The sequence below is a fragment of the Condylura cristata genome, unplaced genomic scaffold, assembly GCF_000260355.1.
Source record: "Condylura cristata isolate star-nosed mole 26May11 unplaced genomic scaffold, ConCri1.0 scaffold00006, whole genome shotgun sequence".
In the NCBI taxonomy this organism is placed as follows: domain Eukaryota; kingdom Metazoa; phylum Chordata; class Mammalia; order Eulipotyphla; family Talpidae; genus Condylura; species Condylura cristata.
In genome coordinates, this window is record NW_004567107.1 from 50,247,971 (window position 1) to 50,269,216 (window position 21,246).

The 21,246-nt window shown below is 38.0% G+C and overlaps 1 protein-coding gene across 1 annotated transcript in view; it reads right to left on the reverse strand.

Annotated features, from left to right (window-relative positions):
* Positions 1-21,246, reverse strand: part of FREM1 (FRAS1 related extracellular matrix 1) — a 150,189-nt gene that overhangs the window by 33,522 nt on the left and 95,421 nt on the right. Inside the window, exons 24-27 of the mRNA XM_004677672.1 lie at positions 17,154-17,418; positions 7,988-8,402; positions 1,263-1,464; positions 394-538 (exon numbers count right to left, since the gene is read on the reverse strand). Of these exons, the coding sequence (XP_004677729.1) occupies positions 394-538; positions 1,263-1,464; positions 7,988-8,402; positions 17,154-17,418 (1,027 nt within the window). The remainder of the gene's footprint in view (positions 1-393; positions 539-1,262; positions 1,465-7,987; positions 8,403-17,153; positions 17,419-21,246) is intronic.

Sequence of the window (21,246 nt, forward strand, 5' to 3'; positions counted from 1 at the left end):
GCTAACACTTCAGACTACCTCATTCTTCCCAGCTCTAGGGCTTTGGAGACTGGTTACTAGTGCAGTCCTACAGTGACCTCTTGCTGCATGATTTGTACATGAACCTGCAATTGCCAAGACAGAGAACTCTCTGTGTGGGAAAGTATGTGTATTTACATACATTCCATGAATTAACTGATTTTGAATATTTCCATAGTCTGTAAAACTACTAACTTTCCTATTTCCAAGCAGGAACTGAAAGAAAACTCTTCTTTATAATAAAATTTATGAGTTTGTGAAATGGTCTATCAATTTGCCCTCTTGATTTTTGTTTTAAAATGTATATTTTTCTTTTCTAATCAGCTATATCATAGGCATTATGTATCAGACTATTGAATAAGCAAAATAATTTACAGTTGAGGAGTTGCAGAGTTCCCTGTTGGGTCCATGATTTGAAATTCCATGATATCTGAATTTACTTCCAAAGATGGGTTTATGATGTAAAGAATAGTCTTACTGTTTAAGTCCTTCTGACTAAATTTCTCATGGATAACTTCACCTAAAAAAAAGAATGAATGAATTTCAGAGATAATCAAGCAGAATGTTGAATAAGATGGATCAAATTGTACTGCTGTTTTATTTTAAACATAGTTTTAAAAACCGCCAAAGCATTTTTTGAAGAAATTATCATTATTGTAACTACCTTAAACTCAAATGTAATGAACCTAAGTTAGGCTTTAAACTTTGCTTTATCCCAGAAATAAATTGTGCCTTAATGAAAGCACAAAGATAGAAGGCAACAATAAAATCTGTAATTCTGTACCATTCTTTTTAGTGATATAATTTGATCCCATCTCATAAAGCAGAAATAATATACAATGCAAAGAAAGCATTATACCAAAAAAAAAAAACCCAACTCAGAATTTTCTAAATTAACTGATTGATATCACTTAGAATTCATGATTTAATAGTTACAAATTTAAGATTTGTAATTTGAGAAATTACAGAGTCCTGACACTGTGTGTTCCTCCTAATGTATTACAATCTGACTACTGAAAATAACTTACAAGCAATAAGCATCTATGCATCAGTGTGCTATTCTCCTATTCAGGATGAATTTGGGAAAGTTTAGCTTTAAGCCTTCTGTAGCACCAATATTGATTTATTAACTGCATCTACCAGGGTGTCTACCAAATAGGTGTCTACTTAATCAAATTACTCTCAAACATCTCCAGCTACTGGTATTTTGAAATGAGTAATTATGAGTATTAGAGAAGTCAGACCTGTGGTTGTGTTTTTCAGATGTCCGTGTCGGGGTGCTTGTAAAATCTTAAAAATTATCTGCTCGTCATCAGTGTCAGGATCCGATGCCTTCAACACCCGGGAAGTAATATAAATCCCATAACAGCCATTTTTCAGGAGCCCCACTTGAGAAGGGGGGTGCAAGTGCATGATGTGAGGGGCTGTTTTGTCCACCTGGTCCACCTGAATCATCAATAATCATATAAAACGTTATACAGAGGCTTGGCATCCATGTACGTAGCACTTTAAAGAGTCAACAAAGACAAACTTCCCAAAGTTCAAATTCTTCATTCCCTTTATTTGCGAATTTCTGCTGAAGATTGTCTTCTTCACTGTTTCTTCAGCAACTGTCATGATGTCTACAACAGAAGCCAACTTTTCACTGCAAACTTTGACCTCCTTTCATGTGTCTGTTGTTTAACTTCCTCGCAAAGACATACGCTCCATGAGAACAACCACCAGGTCTTTTTTTTTTTCTGTTTGTTCTCTACTCCTGGCACAGTGCCTGGATGGTAACAGAAGCTCAAGGAATAGTTGTTGAATGACTACAGTAAAACTGACCCAGGAATTGTATTGCCAACTGTGTTAACTGCACAGAAGGATTCCCCATTTCCTAGTATTTGGTGATTTACTGTAACAAAGTTCTAAGGTTTTACACATGCATTAATTTCTTTTTAATCTATCTTTGTTTAAATGACCTACGTATTAACAAAAAGTACATCAACGAGAAAAAAATGTAAGGTGATTAGTTATACATATTGGTATATTTGTTTCACTGAGGATGAGAATCAAGTAACTAAATGGGTGGAATCAATTTATGAAGATGGTGGATGGACAATTACTCATGAGAAAGAAGGAAAATACACGTTCCAACTCTAGTGTCTAATTAGTGTGACTGCCATCCAGGTAGGCATGGAGGGTAGTGCTCACTACAAATGAGTATTGTAGGTTATAGAGGAAGCATGTTTCAGACAATTTACCATTGAAACTAAAAAGCAGGTACGAGAGCAATGTTGCTTTCATTCCCCTTATTCCTAATCATTCATTTACTCAAGAATCATATTATAGGAAATCTCAGTACCCACTAGCAGAGTAAAGAATAACTGTTAACGGAAGAGATTATGCTAGAGATTATTGCTTTTTTTTTCTTACAATTGCATGCGAATCTATAATCTTAAAATGAAAAGTTAAATTTAAGACACTGATGAGAAGTTTAAAAACGAAGTCATTTAGGACTTCCTAGGTAAGATAAAAATAAGCCCTTATAGACCCTTATAATTGTATGGCTTACATTATTTTATTTTTATTTTTCAATGGAGTGTCATTGTTTTACCATCTTTGTTAATATTTTGACAATACAAGATTTCTCCTGTCAGGTGTGTTCATGTTAGCTCTCCCATCACCAAAGCCCCTACAGTTCTCCACCAAAGTCCATTATGCTCTCTCCCTCCTCATCCCTGCCCTGTCCTCACTTCCCCACCTATCTATGCCTTAGATCTATGGTCAGCTTTCAAGGGCTGGTTTTAAAAGTTGGCGTTGGCCCTCCCTGGTGGTGCAATGGGTTAGGACACAACAATGCAAGCTTGCCACAGCCGCCTCAGTGTGAGTTCAACCCCTGGCCCCGGAGTCAATCTGCCTGTTCTGCTCCCCACTCTTTCTCTGGTGAAGCCTTTCACTGCCCCTGCACCTCTGGCTTGTACCCCAGTTCTGTATGAATAAATAAATAAATCTTTAAAAAAAAAAGTTGGCCTTGTCTGATACTTTGGTTTCTCTTTATTTCGCATATAAGCAGCATCATCTGGTATTTATCTTTATGTGGTTTATATGAAGGCATAAAAGAACACTCTGCAGCCATTAAAAAGAATAAGAGGATAGATCAATCATTAAAAAATTCCACAACTGAATGTTAATTGCTTTAAAAACACAATTAGCAAGTTGCAGGATAGGAAATGACTATAATGGCATTTTTTTTTTCAAAACAAATATAGATCTATTCTCATAGGCAACCAAAATTCTGGCGGCATTTGCTTAAAGTTGTTTCTCTTCTAGTGGAAAAAAGTTGCCTTTGCTCCTTTAAGTATTTCTGTGTGGAATTTGGTACCTGCCAAAAATCTTTTCCTTTCAACTAGACATATTTTTTATGAACAAAAGTAAGCATACCTCATGTTGGTAAATGTTTAGGAAACAGATATTTTTATGTTTTGCTGGTAGGTGCACTGACTGGAGAAATTTTTGAGAGACATTTGTCTATAATACAGATAGTAAAATATGAATATACTTTGATTCAAAACTTATGCTTTTTGAGTATAGTCTACATAAATAATTTGATACACACAAAGAAATACACATGAATACTGACTAAAATATAATTTATGAGAGTAGTTAGTAAAACACTCTATAAAAACAGGACTAATAGGACTTATAAACCATCCTTGCCTGAGACCAAGTACTATGCAACCTTTAGATGCTACATTTTCAAGGAGTATCTTCTAATGACATGAGGAAATTTTTATAATACAATGAAGAGCGGGAAAAATCAGTACAATGGTACATGTACCATCACCCCACTCTTTCAATGCACAAAACAAAACAATGGAAGGAAACTACCACCAACAGTTTTACCTTTGTGTCCTTTGATTATGAAGGATAGTTTTCTTGTCCTTTTCTGTAGTTTATGAATTTTTTACAATACACAAATATTTTATAAATTGAAAAGGCAACACATAGCTTCAAAAATTAGTCATTCTCTCATAGAATAAGTGTGGCAATCACAGAGATGTGAGATTGGGTGGGAAGTGGAATGTGAGTAGTAAGTATGGTCTTTTCTGGGGAGAAGCACCCCTACACTGATGATCAACAAGATGGTCCATTGTAAGAGGAATAATAGACATGACTTCAAGTCATGTATGAAAGTCTCAAAACCAATAACTAGCTAAGTATGGGGGGATTAATATTAGATTTCCCTTAAAAACCAAAGTATTAATTTAAAAATGCCCTTGGTGATCATTTGTTTTTTAAAAATGTTATTAACTGGCCCTCCCTGGTGGCGCAGTGGGTTAAAGCACAGCACTGAGAATCTAAAGCCACTCCGCATGAGTTCGATTCCCGCCTGCCCCGGAGGTGACCACATGGCCTAGCAGACCTCTCTTGGCCCGCCCGCTGCTCCCCTCAGCAGTGTACTTCGTCGATCTGCCTGTTCTGTTCCCCACAATGTCTCTGGTGAAGTCTCTCACCGCCCCTGAGCCTCTGGCCTGTACCCCAGTTCTGTATGCACAAATAAATAAATTTTATTAAAAAAATGTTATTAACTAAGCTCTGGTTATATGTACCCTTTTGTGTCCTTATTCATATTTGTCATAAAATGTATCCTAATCTAAATAATGCCCAGCTTCTCCAAAAGCAGGTTTACTGGTTCAGTATACTAAAAGCACTTTTAAAAGATTAGAATAGCAGACACTTTTTAAATGGAAAGGCTACATTCTTGCAATAACTTGTGTTGTATTTTTGGAAATCACCTCAGACTTGCCTCTGCCATAGGAAGCAGTGACTGGCCAGTCCTTTTCCCTCACCTCCAAATGCACCCCTTTTAAGGAAGCTCACAGGAACGACTGCAGGAAGATTGTGTTGTCTTGGTCAGACAGACACCACTTCCTATACAATGAATGTCAGAGTAGTGTCTCCTGCGATCAGTGGAGTGCACCTGTGTTTTGCACTTAACAAGTGCTGTAGTTTTGCCCTTAGTTAACCCAATTGGTACAATAAGGGTGGTGCACCCATTCTTAGGAGATTTATTTGGACAGAGTCATCACTCAGTGGAGGTTAATATATTGCCTCACCAGGAAAATGCTTGAAGACAAGAGACTGACTGCTGACAGAGGCCAATCACTTCCTAACTGGCTTGAGCATTCTACTCAAACAGATTAGGAAGTTGGAATTATGGGTGAAAGTGTGAGGCTTCCCTGTGAGGCTTTTAACCATAATGTTTGGTTTTCTTGGCATGGAAATCCTTGCGAACCTTTGCAACATGTATCCAACACTTTCCTATCAGTAAAATCTGGTATGTGTAAAAGGTACCTCTCTATGGTGACTATATCCTATAAGATGAGTATTGACATTGAAAAGACTTTATTTAAATTCTAATATTGTCTCTACAATCTACCCCTGTCCTTCTCTTCTCTGGACTAGGTTATAGGAAGGACCTCTTGTGCCTGCAATCATAATAGATAACTCCTACAAATTTATAGCCAAGTAGAGACACAGGTTATTCCTGGTTGCACAGCACAATGACATACCTCTACCTAGTGTAGGGAGTCAAGAATCAAGAAATGATTATTAATGCATTAAAAAGTGGTACGTAGCAATTAAAGTATTTAACAAAAAACATAATAATTTTACTACATAAACAGTACTTCTCACACACTATGTCAATAACATAAAAATACCTTCTCACTTGTCCCAGTACATTAGTATCTCATCACAAAACTCACTACTGCACAAGTTAATTCTATATTCTCACAACTCCCTCACCTTTCTATTCTGATCCCACCTTAGATAGAAAGTGTGATGACTAATTTTGTGTCCAGCTGGTTGGTCTATAATGCCCAGTTGTTTGGTCAAACACCCAGCTAGATATTGCTGTGGAGGTATATTTAAGATGTGATTAACATGAGCTCACATTAACTCTCCAACATTTAACTACATAGATTCTATCCCTTCCTTTCTCCCCTTAGTGTTTTGCTACTGACTCATAATATCCTTGCTCAGGACCCTCCATGGTGACACACTGGTTAAAGCACAGAGCTACGAAGCTATCCTCAGCCACTGCAGTGCGTTCCATCCCAAGCCAGTGAGACCAACATGGAGCAGCAGACCTCTTCTGACTTGCCTGCTGCTCTCCTCAGCAGTGTGTTTTAGTCAATCTGCCTGTTCTGCTCCCCATTCTGATGAACCCTTTCACCCCTTGTACCTCTGGCCTGTGCCCCAGTTCTTGTATGCATACATAGATAAATCTTCTTCTTATTATTATTATTATTTTGTTTAAGCTACTGATTTTGTATTCCACTGTCATTTTACTCAGAGTTTTTGTTTGTTTTTTTTTTCTTTTCCTGTAGAACTTCCAAAATTTTTTGTAGGGCAGATCTGATGCTTATGGACCCCAATTCACTTCTATTTTCTAAGAAAGTCTTTATTTTACTGCATATGTGCATGAAATTTTGCAGGGTAGAGTATTCTTGGCTGGCAGTTCTTATCTTCTAGGATTGTGAATACTTCATTCTACACTCTTCTTTCTTGGAGGGTGACTGGAGTGAAAACCAAGGAAAGCCTAATTTGGATGTCTTTGTATAATATCTTCATTTCTCTGTATACCTGCATTTTTTTTCTGTATCTTTGATTTTTGATACTTTAATAATGATGTTTTTTTAGTGTATGTCATTTTGCATTTAGTGATTAATATTTAAATCAGTAAGCTGTGAATATAGATGACCTTCCATAATGTGGGTGGATCTTATTTACATGGATGAAAGCTGTAAGAAAACACTAAACCCCTAAAGAGAAAGAAATTCATCCTCCAGACTGCCTCTGAACTCAAGACTAAGAAATCCACTGCTGCTGAAATTTCCAGACTGCTGTCCTGTCCTGTCCTGTATTATCAGAGTCCAACCGTATCAGCCAATTCCTAAAAATAAACCTTCAAACACACACATATCCTACGGTCCTATTTCCCTGTAGAACCCAGACCAACCCAGAAACTAAAGAGTAAGAGAATATTTTGATTGCCTTATATAACCAGAAGGCATCCTGAAGTAAGGGATAGCTTTACCTTCTTTAGCGTTGGTGAAAGTATGTAGAACAGGGAGAACCAAGGAAAGTGAGTTCAAAAGTTTGAGAATTAGAGCATAGGTGATACACTTTGACTTAAAAATATATATTGCATTATGTCCTCCAAAAGTCATTACAGTAATCAACACAAATGAAGTAGTTTATTGTCAGAGAAAAGACACATTTGTCTGGGATCAGAAAAACTTGAGTCTTTTATGTATTTGGTTAAATACATAAACTGAACTTCTGGATATTATAAATCTAAGATTACAAAACTTACCTCATAGGATCTTTATGGGAGCTAAGTGAGATTTATGTAACATGACACTCCAAAAATTACAGCTTGTTATAAGTATTTTCTTTGTCATTATTACATGTGAAATGATGCTGCTTTGTAAGTTTTTATGTGCTTAACTGAAAACCATTATAACTACATAGGCCAATCAGAATCAGCATAATAGTATAGTTAGATATCATGAGCAGCTACAAAATACTGAATATTTAATGTATTTATGATTATATGCTAGTCACTCGGATACATAATCTTATTTAATTCTTGCTGAAATTATTTTTCAAAGAAAGAAAAGCATAATCAAAAGAGTTAAAAAAATTCTTTGAAGGCCATATAATCAGTGAACGACAAAGCAGAAATTTCAAATTTTGCTGTTTTTTGTGCTACCACTGACTCTTGGGGTAAGTCACTAACCCATACTCAGGGACCATACCACACCTGTTTTGTTCACATTATACAAGCCTGGTGCCTTGTATAATGGTCAGAATGTACAGTATACATATTTGAATGAAAGAAAGGAAAGGAAAGGAAACAGTTCTCTGAAGTCATTTTCTCCACATCTCTGACAATGAACTGTATATTTGTCATACTAACCTGGATGGTGAATGATACAGGATCTTGCCACACTTTCCCATCCACAATAAAGCCTTGGTTTGTCCTGTCCGTGGCCACAAAAGTGAACTGGTCAACCTGGGAATCCCCTCCCAAGTGCCTATAGGCCACATTCTTGCTGTCCACATCTTGCTGAGTAAAGTTGTGTTGAAGTCGTATCGTCCCCCTCAGGTAGAGTTGGCCGTATCGGGGGAGCTGGCTCACAAGGAAAGTGAGGTTTTCTGCATCTGTGTCAGGATCTATCAGCTGAAGGAGGTCAGGGGAAAGCAGGCCCGTGCCCCCTCCTGCCACTCGCAGCCCCTTGTTCTTGGTCACCACAGGTAAGGCTCTGTCCACAGTCTCCACTGTGACCTCAAACACCCCCTGCTTGGTCTGCAGTCCATTGCTGACGATGAATCTGGCAAAGAGAGGCAAGGTAGCCTTCAGCATGGATTCTTGTGTCACCATCTACTGGAATGAAATGATAACAATACACACCTTTACTAAAGGACATGTTGTATTGTAACGCCAGTGAAAACTCAAAGGCAGTTCTCTCAGGACACCATTCAATGCATTAAAGCAGTTGCTAGGTAACACAAATTAATCATTCTACACCCCAAAATAATTTCTCAACAACATTGTGTTTCTCAGCCAAGTGATGGAGCAAGCTAATCCTGCTAATACGATTTCCCAAGTTGCTGATACTTACTGTAGTTCCTTGCCCCAAATAAGCATTTCACATTCAATTAGACCCACTGTATGAGTTTGAAGAGTAAACTCATTTTATATATTTACAATTGCGGTCTTTTGGTCCTTAATAGGTTAAACTGTTAAAACTGATCTTATGAAGCCTATTTTATTGTATATGTATTGAATATATTTTTATGGTACATTTCTTAAGAAGAGATCTCATTACTATCATTTAATCATGTCTAATTCATCTTCCTGTTTACAACCTCCTGTTCACTCTTTTGTAAAGTGTAACTTTAAGACATCAGAGGATGTGCTAGCCCTTTACATTTCTACATTGTATTTGTATTTCTACATTCACCTCTAGTAAGATATATGCAGACTACACCAGAGAAGGATTACTTCCCTGCTTTAAAGAAAAGAAGTTTATAGCAGAAAGATCCAGAAACTTGAAGGGGGGAGACAAAGGTGAGACTAGAACTCAGGTTTTTTAACCTCATACGACTGCTCTTACAGAGTTTTTCATAAATGCCTGCTCAGCAAGCCACTTAGAACATGTTGTCATGACTGAATATGGCTGCAGAACTCTAAAGAGAAAGTTGAAATGACTAATCGCAGGTAAGCACTCTCTCTCTCTCTCAGTGTGGACTTGTGATGCCAGAATGGACTTCTGGTTCCACTGATCTCTAAATCACATTGTTCCTACCCTGCCAATGTCAAATTAAAGCTAATCTAAGCTATCTCTAGAACTTTTCAAGGTGTAATTTCTAAGGACAATTGAGAATATTACTAGATTAAGCAAATAGAATGTACTGTTGAAACTCAAAAAGTTAAGAAATCACTCCTTTCAAGGAACCGACGAATTCAACAAGATCAAAAATAGTGCACTTAGTGTCTAGTAGTTTTTCTCCATGTAGTATAGTGCTCAAAATATTCATAGAGAATACACTCTTCTACTCCATGGACATAAAACTCTCTGAAAACAGTGGAATATAACACTGAATTACATAAGAATGTTTTGGAGGTTCCTTCTTTTAATTAGAGCTGAGATGGGGTTTATATTTATTTGATAACCCAATAAAGTTGATCACTGAGTTATTAATACTTTGTAACATGTGGCCTGTCCTTTGTGGATGCTTTGCTTCTGCCCACAAAGGAACTTGACACGAGGGCGTGTGAGTACAGTGAGTCAAGCATGGAGCAGACAGAGGATGCAGGAAGAAGAGCTGCTGGACACAAGCAAAGGAAGATGTATTGAAGTGAGTACAGATTCTGATTTGAAGGTAAGGGTAACCCTTTTCATCTCTGGAGTTATCTAGTTGGTAAGACTGCCTAAAAGGAAAATATGATAGGACAGAATAAAGAATCTCTGTCTGAAAAGTTAAAAGTGTTGTGAAATGTAACAAATAAAACAAAATTTGCTATTTCACACACCTGGATTTATAGGGAATACAGCCTGTTTCTAGTTTGAATCAAGTCATTGAGTTACATTTAAAATTCTGAATAAGCAAACCACATAGCATTCTTTAAAAAATATATCATTTCTTTAGTAAAGTCAAACTTTCATAAAAGTATATTGTCAGGGGCCCTCCGTGGTGGCTCAGTGGGTTAAAGCGCAGCACTGCAAGCTGGCAGCAGCCGCTTCAGTGGTGGTTCCATCCCCAGCCCTGGAGGTGACAGCTGACCTCTCCATCTCACCCACTGTTCCCCTCAGTAGTGTAAATCATCGATCTGCCTGTTCTGCTCCCCCCACAAACTCTGTCTCTGGTGAGTCCTCTCACCCTCCGCACCTCTGGGCTGTATCCCAGTTCTCTATGCATAAATAAATAAATCTTTTAAAAACATGTATTTTGTCAGTAAAGTGGAAAATTTCATTGCTGCATCATGAGGTGCTTACAATGTTCATTATTTTGTGAAATTTTGGGGAAAAAAGCACATTCAGAAAAATATGTGTTCAATTTTTAGTCCCACCAACAGTTTCAAAAGTCAAATGACATGTACTTTTAGGTATAAAAATCATGGTCTGTTTCTCAAGGGAAAAGTTTCATGAAATGATGCCACTATTTCATTGTTTTCTTTTTCTTTTTTTTTCATGTTTCATCCCTGTGGCCTCACATATGACACAAGGTAAATAAGGAGGAAGCTAGTGCTTCTATTTTCTCCTTTTTCTACTTCACACATCCAGACAAAAACATGTTTCATGCCTCCTTTTGACTCTCTTTCACGAGTTAAGTGACTCTCCATTCCTTTCCAGACTCCCATATCAAAATGTGCCCTGTGAAAAGTCTCAAATCAGCCATTTATCGTTCAGCATAAGTTTAAGCCAAAGGCCATGCATTTTTAGCATTAGCATTAATTGTGGAGTTAAATAATTGGTTCCCATTAAAGACATTTCAAGTATTGGCAGGGAAGAAAGGAAAAGAAAGAGGGAAATAAAGGAAGAGCCATGAATTTCGAGCAAAGAGATAAAGTGGGAGTTTGAGCTGGATGCCCAGTCAAAGGGAACTATATTGAGTATCTGATTCCAACTTTCCTTTCTGGAGAATGAATTCCAAAAATTCCTGAGTGGTGGGTCCTCCCTGGTGGCGCAACGGGTTAAAGCACAGCACCAAGAAGCTAAAGCCACTTCAGCATGAGTTCGATCCCCACCCTGGAGGTGACCACATGGCGTGGCAGACTCTCCTGACCTGACCGCTGATCCCCTCAGCAGTGTACTTCATCAGTCAGCCTGTTCTGCTCCCCACTCTGTCTCTGGTGAATCCTCTCACCGCCCCTGCATCTCTGGCCTGTACCCCAGTTCTGTATGCATAAATAAAAAAAATCTTTAAAAAAAATTCCTGAGTGGGTCCTCACAGTTCAGTCTCAGGACAGTGGCCTTTTTCTCTGCATGATTGACCTATGTGAGTGCCCTGAAGTTGTCTCACGGTTTAGGTTGCCTACTCCTTCCTGTGTGATGATAGCAAACCGACAGGTCGGAACTCGGCAGCGTGCCATCAGACAGATGGGAGTGAGGGCAAGAAGGCCTGGGGCCATCTAAAAGGAAGAAATATGTTTACTGAGGTCAGTGTTTCAGCAGAGACACCAAGGCAGCTGTCTGCACTGACCTAAAGCCAGTGGTGAAAAGGAGGCCATTTTTAAACATGACTGGGTCAAAAACATCATTTTGTTTTCATGAGTAACAGTGTGAACTATTCACAGACAGAAAGATATTATCAGAGAGAGGAAACAGGGTGAATGGTCATGGTAGACATCCCAATCCAAAGAAACCAAGCAGAACAAGTGTAACCAGGTTGGTGCTGTTCCTATTTGCAAAGGTTGACCAGATGATCTTCTGAATGCCCGCCCTCCTATGCCCACCACTGCTTACAAAGAGACCCTGCAAACATAGCCTCAAATTTTAAAACAACAGAGCCACTGCTCCAGTGGCATCCATTCCAAGGTTAAGAAACTGGTGTATCGAGGTAGTAGCTCCTTCTGTAGGTCCATTTTGTTTAATTTCCTTTATTCTGCCCCCCTGAGGAGACACATGGCCAAGATGACCACTGTTCTCATGAAATTTGGGGAATGACTTTCAGATCTGTCTGGGGTGCCTGCCTGGTCTGATTTCACCATTACCATGGTGCTTTCAAGCTTTCTGCATTTCCTGGCAATAGAGTTGGCTGAAGAATCTGCCATCTGTCATGGCATTTAAAAGATAAAAATGGAATCATAAATAGAGCCAGTTCCTCAGGAAAAAAAAAAAAAAGTCCAGCCGGCATGTCAAAATGGAGGACATTAGCATGTTCTTTTAGTACCCGGCTGCCAGCAGCTGAAGTCAGCTTGCTAATCACTTGGTGTCATCTGTCCTAGAATGTGCTGCCAAATCTTTCTTCCAGGCCAGCAGCACCAAACAATGCAGGAGAAATTTATGATTCACAAAATATTTTTGCAGAAGGTAAAATCTGACCATTAAACTCCCCCGTTTAATTAATGTTGCCATATCTTACATTAAAAAGAGAAAGGGGAAAAATCCACTGCCACAGAATTTATCTGTTTCACCCAGCCAAATTCCTTGCCAGATTTAACAGCAAGCAACATAAATTTAGGTGGTTAGATTGGTTGCATATATTTAATTTTTAAAAAGCACCATGATCACACTTTCATTAAAACAGGCTTTCAGCTTTGGTTTAGTGCCACTTGACAAACAACACAGCAGTCCATGATAGGGTTAGTGAAATGACAAGATTAAAATGAGGTTCTCAGGCAGATGCTAGGCTCTTCCGTTATAAATATGCAAAATTGCTGGCCCAACATCAGAATGACACATTGAGGAGGTTCCTTCGCACAAGTGCATATTCTCCACAAATTTTGGTGCGATAAGGTATGGTATGATGGAAAGAGTTCTCCAACATGACATCTCAGTCCAAATTCGTTCTGGTAGTCAGTAACGTCTATTTAGGTGACTTTCTTTATCATTTGGAACCTCGGTTTTCCCATGTATACAATGGGAACAAATCATCTTTTCAAGGTGGTGATGTAAGATATGCTACAAAAACGAGGGTCTACTACTCTGCCTGATGTACTCTTTCCTTCAGTTAAACAAACAAACAAAATATCAGGCTAAGTCAATACTTTTTGACCCTTGTTATTTATTTTCTTCCTGTTAAACTGTTTCCTAATCTTGAATCATTCAAACAGTATCTTCATAATTTTTGGCATGTTTTTGTGCTATTGGTACTTTTATTACTTAATATTATTTTATTATTAAATTTTTCTTCATAGCAACATATTTTTTTACTTAAATGCACTTATAAAGAAATCTGTTAGCTCCCCAAAGCTGAACCTTGATCACCATAAATACTACAAAATAAATATAAGAAAAGAATGTTTTTAATCCTAACTAGTTACCCAAACAGTTGGTACCAAAGACATTCCTTTGTTAAAAAGGAAAACAAGTAAATATTGAAGAATTATTAAGGACACATTAGCACCAAATTGAAACTTGTTCTTCAAACAATCAGAAGGATTGAAAAAAACTTCAAGGGAGCAATTTCTCACTCTTGATTTCCTATCATTCACTCTTTCTTCCTGTACCAACTACCAACCCATGCCATTTGGCATCTTTGCATCACTGATAGTGCAAATCACTTTAGGAAACAGAGTGGCAGACTTTATATTAAAAGAAAACCTTTAGAGCTTGTTTGGAAGTTCTAGCAGGGGAGCGCAGCTACTCGTATACCCTTGACCGAAGACTGGCCCATCTCTATTACAGGAAGGCAGCTTTGGGAGGGACAAACACGAGCGGTGAGAGAGAAAAGGGACATCCTCCTAGCCAGCCAGGTCAGCCAAATCAACCGTGGTGATCAATGGGGTGACAGATGTCACAGCCAGATCACCCTTACATCTGGATGGAGCTGGAAGGGATCATGCTTAGTGAAATAAGCCAGAAAGACAAGGAAAAATACCTAAGAGATCGGAATGGGGAGAGGGGTGGAGTGGGGTTGGGGATGAAAAGAGAGAAACAAATGTAATAGAGGAAAACTAAAAACCATGAACAACTATAAGTCAGAGACATTTTATGAGGGTGGAAAGGGGAATGGGATCAGAACTGGGGTGGGAAGAGTGTACTGGACTGTGGTGATAGCACATGGGTGAATTGGTGGAAAAACCATGGGGATTACAACTAAGATGAAAAAATGCACAAAATGAACAATGATGTAAAAATAAAGAAAAGAAAAGAAAACCTTGACCAGAAACCCCATGTGTTGGGAGAAAGAAAAAAAAGAATCGAAAAAACAAGTCATCAAAAACCAAAGAAGTTCTACCAGCAAATTGGGGTGAGGGTACTAGAGGCCTATCATCACAGTGCCATCATTTGTCGTGGGAGGCCGGGTAAGGGCTTCTGTATGCCTTACTCCCAACATTCTTGGAACAATAGACTGAACCAAATCTGTTACGAGTCCTGACTGGGAATTTTTAAGAATACAGATTGTTGGACTTTGCAAAGTCTTCTCTCTGGGGTGAGACCCAAGGATTTGTGACTTGTATTTCTATAAATCTTCCAGATAGTTCTCTTGAGGACTGAGAAATTTAGAAATTTACTGGGATACATGATTTCCTAAATGCCATCTTTTATGAATTGCTATAGTTGTGAATTAGGTTATTTTTAACAGCATTTTACAATCCTCATACATAAAGATTTTATTTTGCATTCTCACTTCATCATCACCAGTTGACTAATACCTAACCTTCATTTCTGAACATCCTTATGCATTCATTCACTGGCTTCTCGAGCAAGGTTACTGGTTTCTGCAATAAAAACATGAATATGTTCAGCAGACTCTCCAGTGGGCAGTGATCGGGGAGAGGGAGTAGACAAGAGGTAGAAGTTTCAAAATCAGGTATAAAATCTGAAACTCTGAACCTGATATACATGGATTAAAACAATAAGCAACACCCACCCATTAGCACACAGAAAAATTGTTGTTTTTCTTCGTGACTTCTTACCTCCTTCCAGATAATGCTTGGTGTTGTAAGGATAAGGAAGTGGAGGAAGGGGGACCAAGGAAAGAATAAGAACAGTAATGATAGTAGTAGTAGTAGCAGTAACAATTCATAGTTATCTAGTTCCTCCAAAGATATTGTTTTAAGTGGTTTATATGCATAAATCTATTCAAATTGTCCCAACAGCCTTTGAGGTAGATGCCATGAGCATCATTACTTTTCACATAAGAGAAAATGGGCATTCACGAAGGACAGAGTGAGTGTGGAGGTTGGAAAATAAAACAAAAAAAGAACAATCAATGTGGAACCATTCTTAGTCTGGGTAACAACCAACCAAACAGCCATCCTGAGCCCAGGTTGCTGGAGGTCAGATTCCAGGAATGTCTGGGTACCTAAACATTTGGGGTGTCTACAAATGAAACCACAACAACAAGCCATGCCCATAATTGAAATTCAACCAATCTCTGCTTGGCAAACCTTCCGCCAATCAGAATTGCAGCTAACTGAAAACCTCACTTGCATAAATTGACACACCCCTACACTTTGCCTATATAAGCAGCTCCCCAGCAAAGTTATCTGGGCATAAAGCTGAGTGCTCCTTGAGAATATATCCTGGTCTGTTGAAGTGAGGGGTACAGATACACTTTACTGTAATAAACTGCAAAGTAAAGCTTCAACTAGGTATAGCAGTTACAGGACCATAAATGATCCCGTGCATGCTCTTTGGTGATTATACAATGCCACTTTTCAAGCAAAAGAACCAGAATGAAAAGGAATCTCCATACCTCATGTTTTTGCTAATGCCTATCAAGATTCAAGCACTGAACTGTTATTAAGATATTGTAAAGCACATATGTTAAGAGAAAAAAAGGAGTTATTAGTTCAAACTTCCTGGGATTTTTTGTTTGTTTAACAGTTGAATTATCTAAATCATTTAAAATTCTAAAATAGCATGCAAAATCATCTTTACTGATATTTAAACAGTATTGCATTGAGGATATGCTGAACTTAGGTCGATAAACATATGATAGAGTGCTATTTGGACATGGGTGCGTGAGAACACTTACCCATGTTAGTTTATGGGAACTCATTGAATAGTTGAAGAATATGCTACGTTGTTTGTTCTTTTACAGGATTCTTTTGAAGGTTGTATGCTAACACGATCAAGGTAAAATTTCCAAGAAGCCGTGTGTGCATGGCAGATAAACCAATACTCTCGAATTCTCCTTCTTAACTGGCAAAATTCAGAGTTGGATATGTGTTGTGGTTGTCCCAAAGGCTGAGTAGTCCAGTATTTCCTGGTTCCTATCCTATCCTAGCTCTGGATTCTGTATTTCAGTACATGACCTTTAGTTTAGCTAGTTTTGAGAACTACTTGACATAGGTCCTTTAGACTTTTCTTTCTTTATGTGACTGGAAACAGATATCAATATTTTATATATGAATATAGACTTTCATTATTGTTGTATATTTGCCTTTTCACTAGATTTTTATTCATTCCAATGATTTATTTGATACAGAATCCTTGAACAGGTGCACAGCCACCAATTAAAACATTGTTTCTATGGGGAAATATGATCCACTTTATGACAACATGATTTATGATATAGCTACCAGAACACATTGTGTCAAAAGGCAGTGTCTGCTTATGCCAAATGTTTACTAGTAAATACATTTTCCTCAGATACAAAAAAAAAAAAAAAAAAAAGCTCAAAAAAGAGGTAAACTATTTCTCTACATCTCTCCTGAGCTGGGATCCTCAGGTCTTCACATTCCAAAGCAAGAACAGCTTGCATTTAGATTTGCTTATGTGTTTATTTTTAAACAAGCCCTAATTTCTTGCCTTGCTGCTGTCATGTTAATTGTGCACTTCACCTTTGTTACAACTAGGCAGTAAAAGAAAAACCTGAGCTGGAAAAGGACTCATTTACACCTCCTTTTGTATTTCTAAGTGTGAATCCAGCGAGGGGTTCTGAAGAGTTTTTTGGGGACTCACCTGAATGTGTCCCTGGGGACAGCCGCCTCGCCCATATGTACATAGCACACTGTCTGTCCTGCTATGTCCATTTGGCTGAAACTGGTGATGGGAACTCCAGGATAGCGGGCATATTCAACCTGGCCATATCGTGGGGAGGAGGTGATGATGAAGAGCAATTCTTCAGGCTTGTCTGTTCCATCCACAGCAAGAAGAGTAGCAGTTGACAGGAACCCTCTGTTGCCTTTAGATACCACGAGTGGTCTTGCAAGGATAACAATGTCACCTGTCAGGCAGAAAAGGCTGTGGTCAAGTAGCAGGTTTAAAATATTTTTACAATGTCCAAGCAAACCAAACTGTGCAGTAGTCAAATCTAAAATGATGTAGAAACATCATGGTTAACTATGTTTAATAAAAGAATTAGGCAAAGACACAGCAGATTTGACACAGACAGGGACATAGCTGGCTAATGAAGGCACAAGATGTTCAGTCTCATTACTGATATGGAAATAAAACTCAGGATCACAATGTCATCATCATATAACCTGTGTCTGGAAAAATGTAGATGTCTGATGATACCAACTGGGGAAGAGGATGTATATCAAGAGAATCTTACATATGATTCTGGTAGGAATATAATTCAGCACACAATATTTTATAAAAACTTATATAGTCATAACACCTTGGCTGTAGTAGTGATTCTACTCCAGCTCATGTATTAGAAAGAAACATGTGCACTAGTATCCAGGCTTATTCCAGAATGGTCACTGCAGCTCTGTTTGTAATTGAAAACACTGGAGACAATCCAAATGCCTTGTTCAAAGGTGAATGTATAAACAAACTGTGGTATAATCATAGAACTGAATCCTGCACAGTAGCACAATGAATGGCCTACAGTTACAAGAAACATCACAGATGTAGTTTATCGATATTTGTTAGTTGCACGAGCAAATCCCAGAAAACTAAATAAACATAAGAAAATAATTAACTCAAAATTCAGGATGGTACTTCTCTCTGGAGGATGGTTAGAACACATGGGAAAATGGTCATTACCATTAATATTCCAGTCTTCAAATTATGTGGTAGTTATACAGGTTTTTATTATGTATTTTAGAAAGAATGTGCATTGATTGTATGGGCGCGCAATGTAGAAGTGGGTCTCATGGACTAATGATGCCGAGCTTCACAAAATAAGGATTGCAATGCACTTTCACTCATCAGAGTTCATGCAAAAAGTGATCATTAAGTAATACATCCAACTTCTATATGCCAGGCTTGGAGAGAGCAGCACTTACACCTTCACACCATCACTGTGAGGTAGATTATTGTTATATTGTCCAGGTTACAAATGAGTAAACTATAGAAGGGGTGTTGAAGTGCTAATGATTATACAGCTAATGGAAGATGGAGCTAGAATTTGAACTCAAACCATCTGTTTTAAGAGCACAAACTCCAACACTACATTAGTTTTGTTTGCCTTTTTTAGTATATAGGGAGTTTTTATAAATCAACATGAGCATGGTGAGTACCTAAAAGGAAATCTGTGCAGATAAATTCACAGCAATGAAAAGCTTTCCGTTCCAAAGTTCTCAATGATGTCAAGATTGGGAACTCTATTCGATTATCAAATTGCTCTTTTTGATATGTTATGCTTTAAACTCAAAATGCTATGCAGTTAAAGTTCAATGTGGAATTAAAGACAACCCTATGTTAAATCAGAACTTGAGCCCAGGTATTAAAGAGAGAGGCAAGATGAATAATGAAGGAATAAGAAGAATGAGGAAGTCAAGAAAAATAAAAACTCACCCAAAATATATTTCACAGGAGCAGAAGATGGACCTGAGGGGGAGAGGGGAGGGCATCTGGGTTTTACCTCAATGTGCTTTTTTTCCTAGCACTATAATGACAGAGTGCGGAATAGGGTCAATTATAGATGACATCCTTCTAAACTCCTCTCAAAGATCACCATTATCAGGATTAAGACATGGAACGTATTTGCACAATGGAATACTACTCCACTATTGAAAAAAAAAAAAAGATGAAATCTGGCCATTTGGAATAACATAGATGGAAGTGGATGGGATTATGCGAAGCAAAACAAGTCAGGAAAGAAAAACATATGGGATAATTTTATCCAAATGTAGAAAATAAAGAACTGAGACAGAGAAACAGACAAAACTTAATCAAAATAGACTGGAAATCTGACTGCTGAGACTATGGGGGGTTGGGGAAGGCACAAGGAATATAAGGAGGAAGGGACCTAATGGACTAGGGTGAAGGTTTATGGGTGCTTGGTGATGAGGCATCTGAAGAGGTATGAACTTATGCTCCTAAATCATAAAAAGTGTTGAAAGACAGTATTACCATAACAACAACAACAACAGAATTAAAAAGAAACAGCACTTGGGCCCTCCCTGGTAGTGCAATGGGTTAAAGCATAGGACTGAGATGCTAGCCACAGCTTCAGCACAAGTTCAATCCCCGCTTCCCCCAGGGAGGTGACCACTTAGCATGGCAGACCTCTCCTGACCCACCCGTTGCTCTCCTCAGCAGTATACTTTGTCAGTCTGCCTGCTCTGCTCCCCAGTCTGTCCCTGGTGAATCCTCTCACCACCCCCGACGCCTGCACTTCTGGCCTATACCCCAGTTCTTGTATGCATAAATAAAGAAACCTGAAAAGCACAGAAAAATCCAAAACTTTTGAAAATGTCAATATGCTATTGTGTCCACTCGGTAGCAGTAGATGTTGATGATTTGCTCTCCGGCCTCACATCCTCCTCCTGGGAATAGTTTCTGTTACCATCCCCCCTAAGTAAGACAAGTAGCTGCAATTCAGTCACTGGGGCATAGAGAAGACAAGTAAGCTGCCTTTGAACTTAGCCTATAAAATTCTTTCATTTTCATTCATATCTCATTTTGGGAATGACTCCAAGGTTTGAAGCAAAGGATGCTCTAGTTAAACGGAAACCCCAAGTGGCTTTGTAGGACAAAATTCTCTCCCACTCTTAGGGGTGCAATGGGCTTACTGTGAAGACATTCTTCCCTAAAACATTAATTGTCTACCCTAATATATCACTTGTAAAATTTATTCCCACATATATAATAAACATAGTCTTGCATTTGAAGAGAGAAATAAATGTGTACCACAATACCTACATTATCTGAGTCACTTACTAGATATCTTCAAGGAACATCTATTACAACCAGAAAAAGGCAAATAAAATATATTACTATACAACCCAAAATAAACATCTCAAACTCAATCAAGCTGACTTGATTATTTTTTAATTTGGGAAAATTGTAATTCTACTGGACACATGACATAAGAGACTTTTACTGCAGTTAAGCGCCCAAATTAGCTCTGAGCCTCCTGACAGCCAATGAAAAATACAAACAAACAAAACCAGGGAAACATTCAGGCAAGTTGTCAAGTATAAACTGAGAATCTAAAACTGCACTTTGCCCTGGAAATGAATAGATCTTGAGCTATCTAGATGAACGATATGACCCACCCCACACAAATTCTATATGAAATGTTGGGATGGTGATATTCCGTTGTCATCAGCTTACACTTTCCCTTGCTGAGCTTTCTTTCCAATATTTTTTTCACTCTCCTTCCATCATTTGTATACTGCCAAATCATATGCAAATGAGGTCACTTAATTAATTCAAGAGAAGCTTATTATTTTGTATTGTTTTCCCTTGTCCCTAAACAGTACATATTAGCACTTTCAAAGTAAAATGAGCACCATTCCAACATTTTCAATGACAAAATTCCTTTTTGTTCTCTCAATTTTATTTTAAATGCATTTATTTTTATTTCCTTGTTTAATTATGTTGGAAATATTTTTTATTGGTAACTGCATTATGAAATACTGATTGTTTTCTTGAAGATAAAACTAGAGTTATTACATTAATTTGGTAAAGTTTTACTTGAAGCAAAAACAGAAATGACAGTATAAACAGCAGTCATGCAGTGGGCAAGGCTGGATTTTCAGGGGAATTTCTTTTTCTTTTTCTTTTTTATTTATATATATATATATATATGTTCATTTTTATATAATGCTTGATTTCTCCTCTTGTACATAATCCCTGTGGTCAATGGACTTTCTTA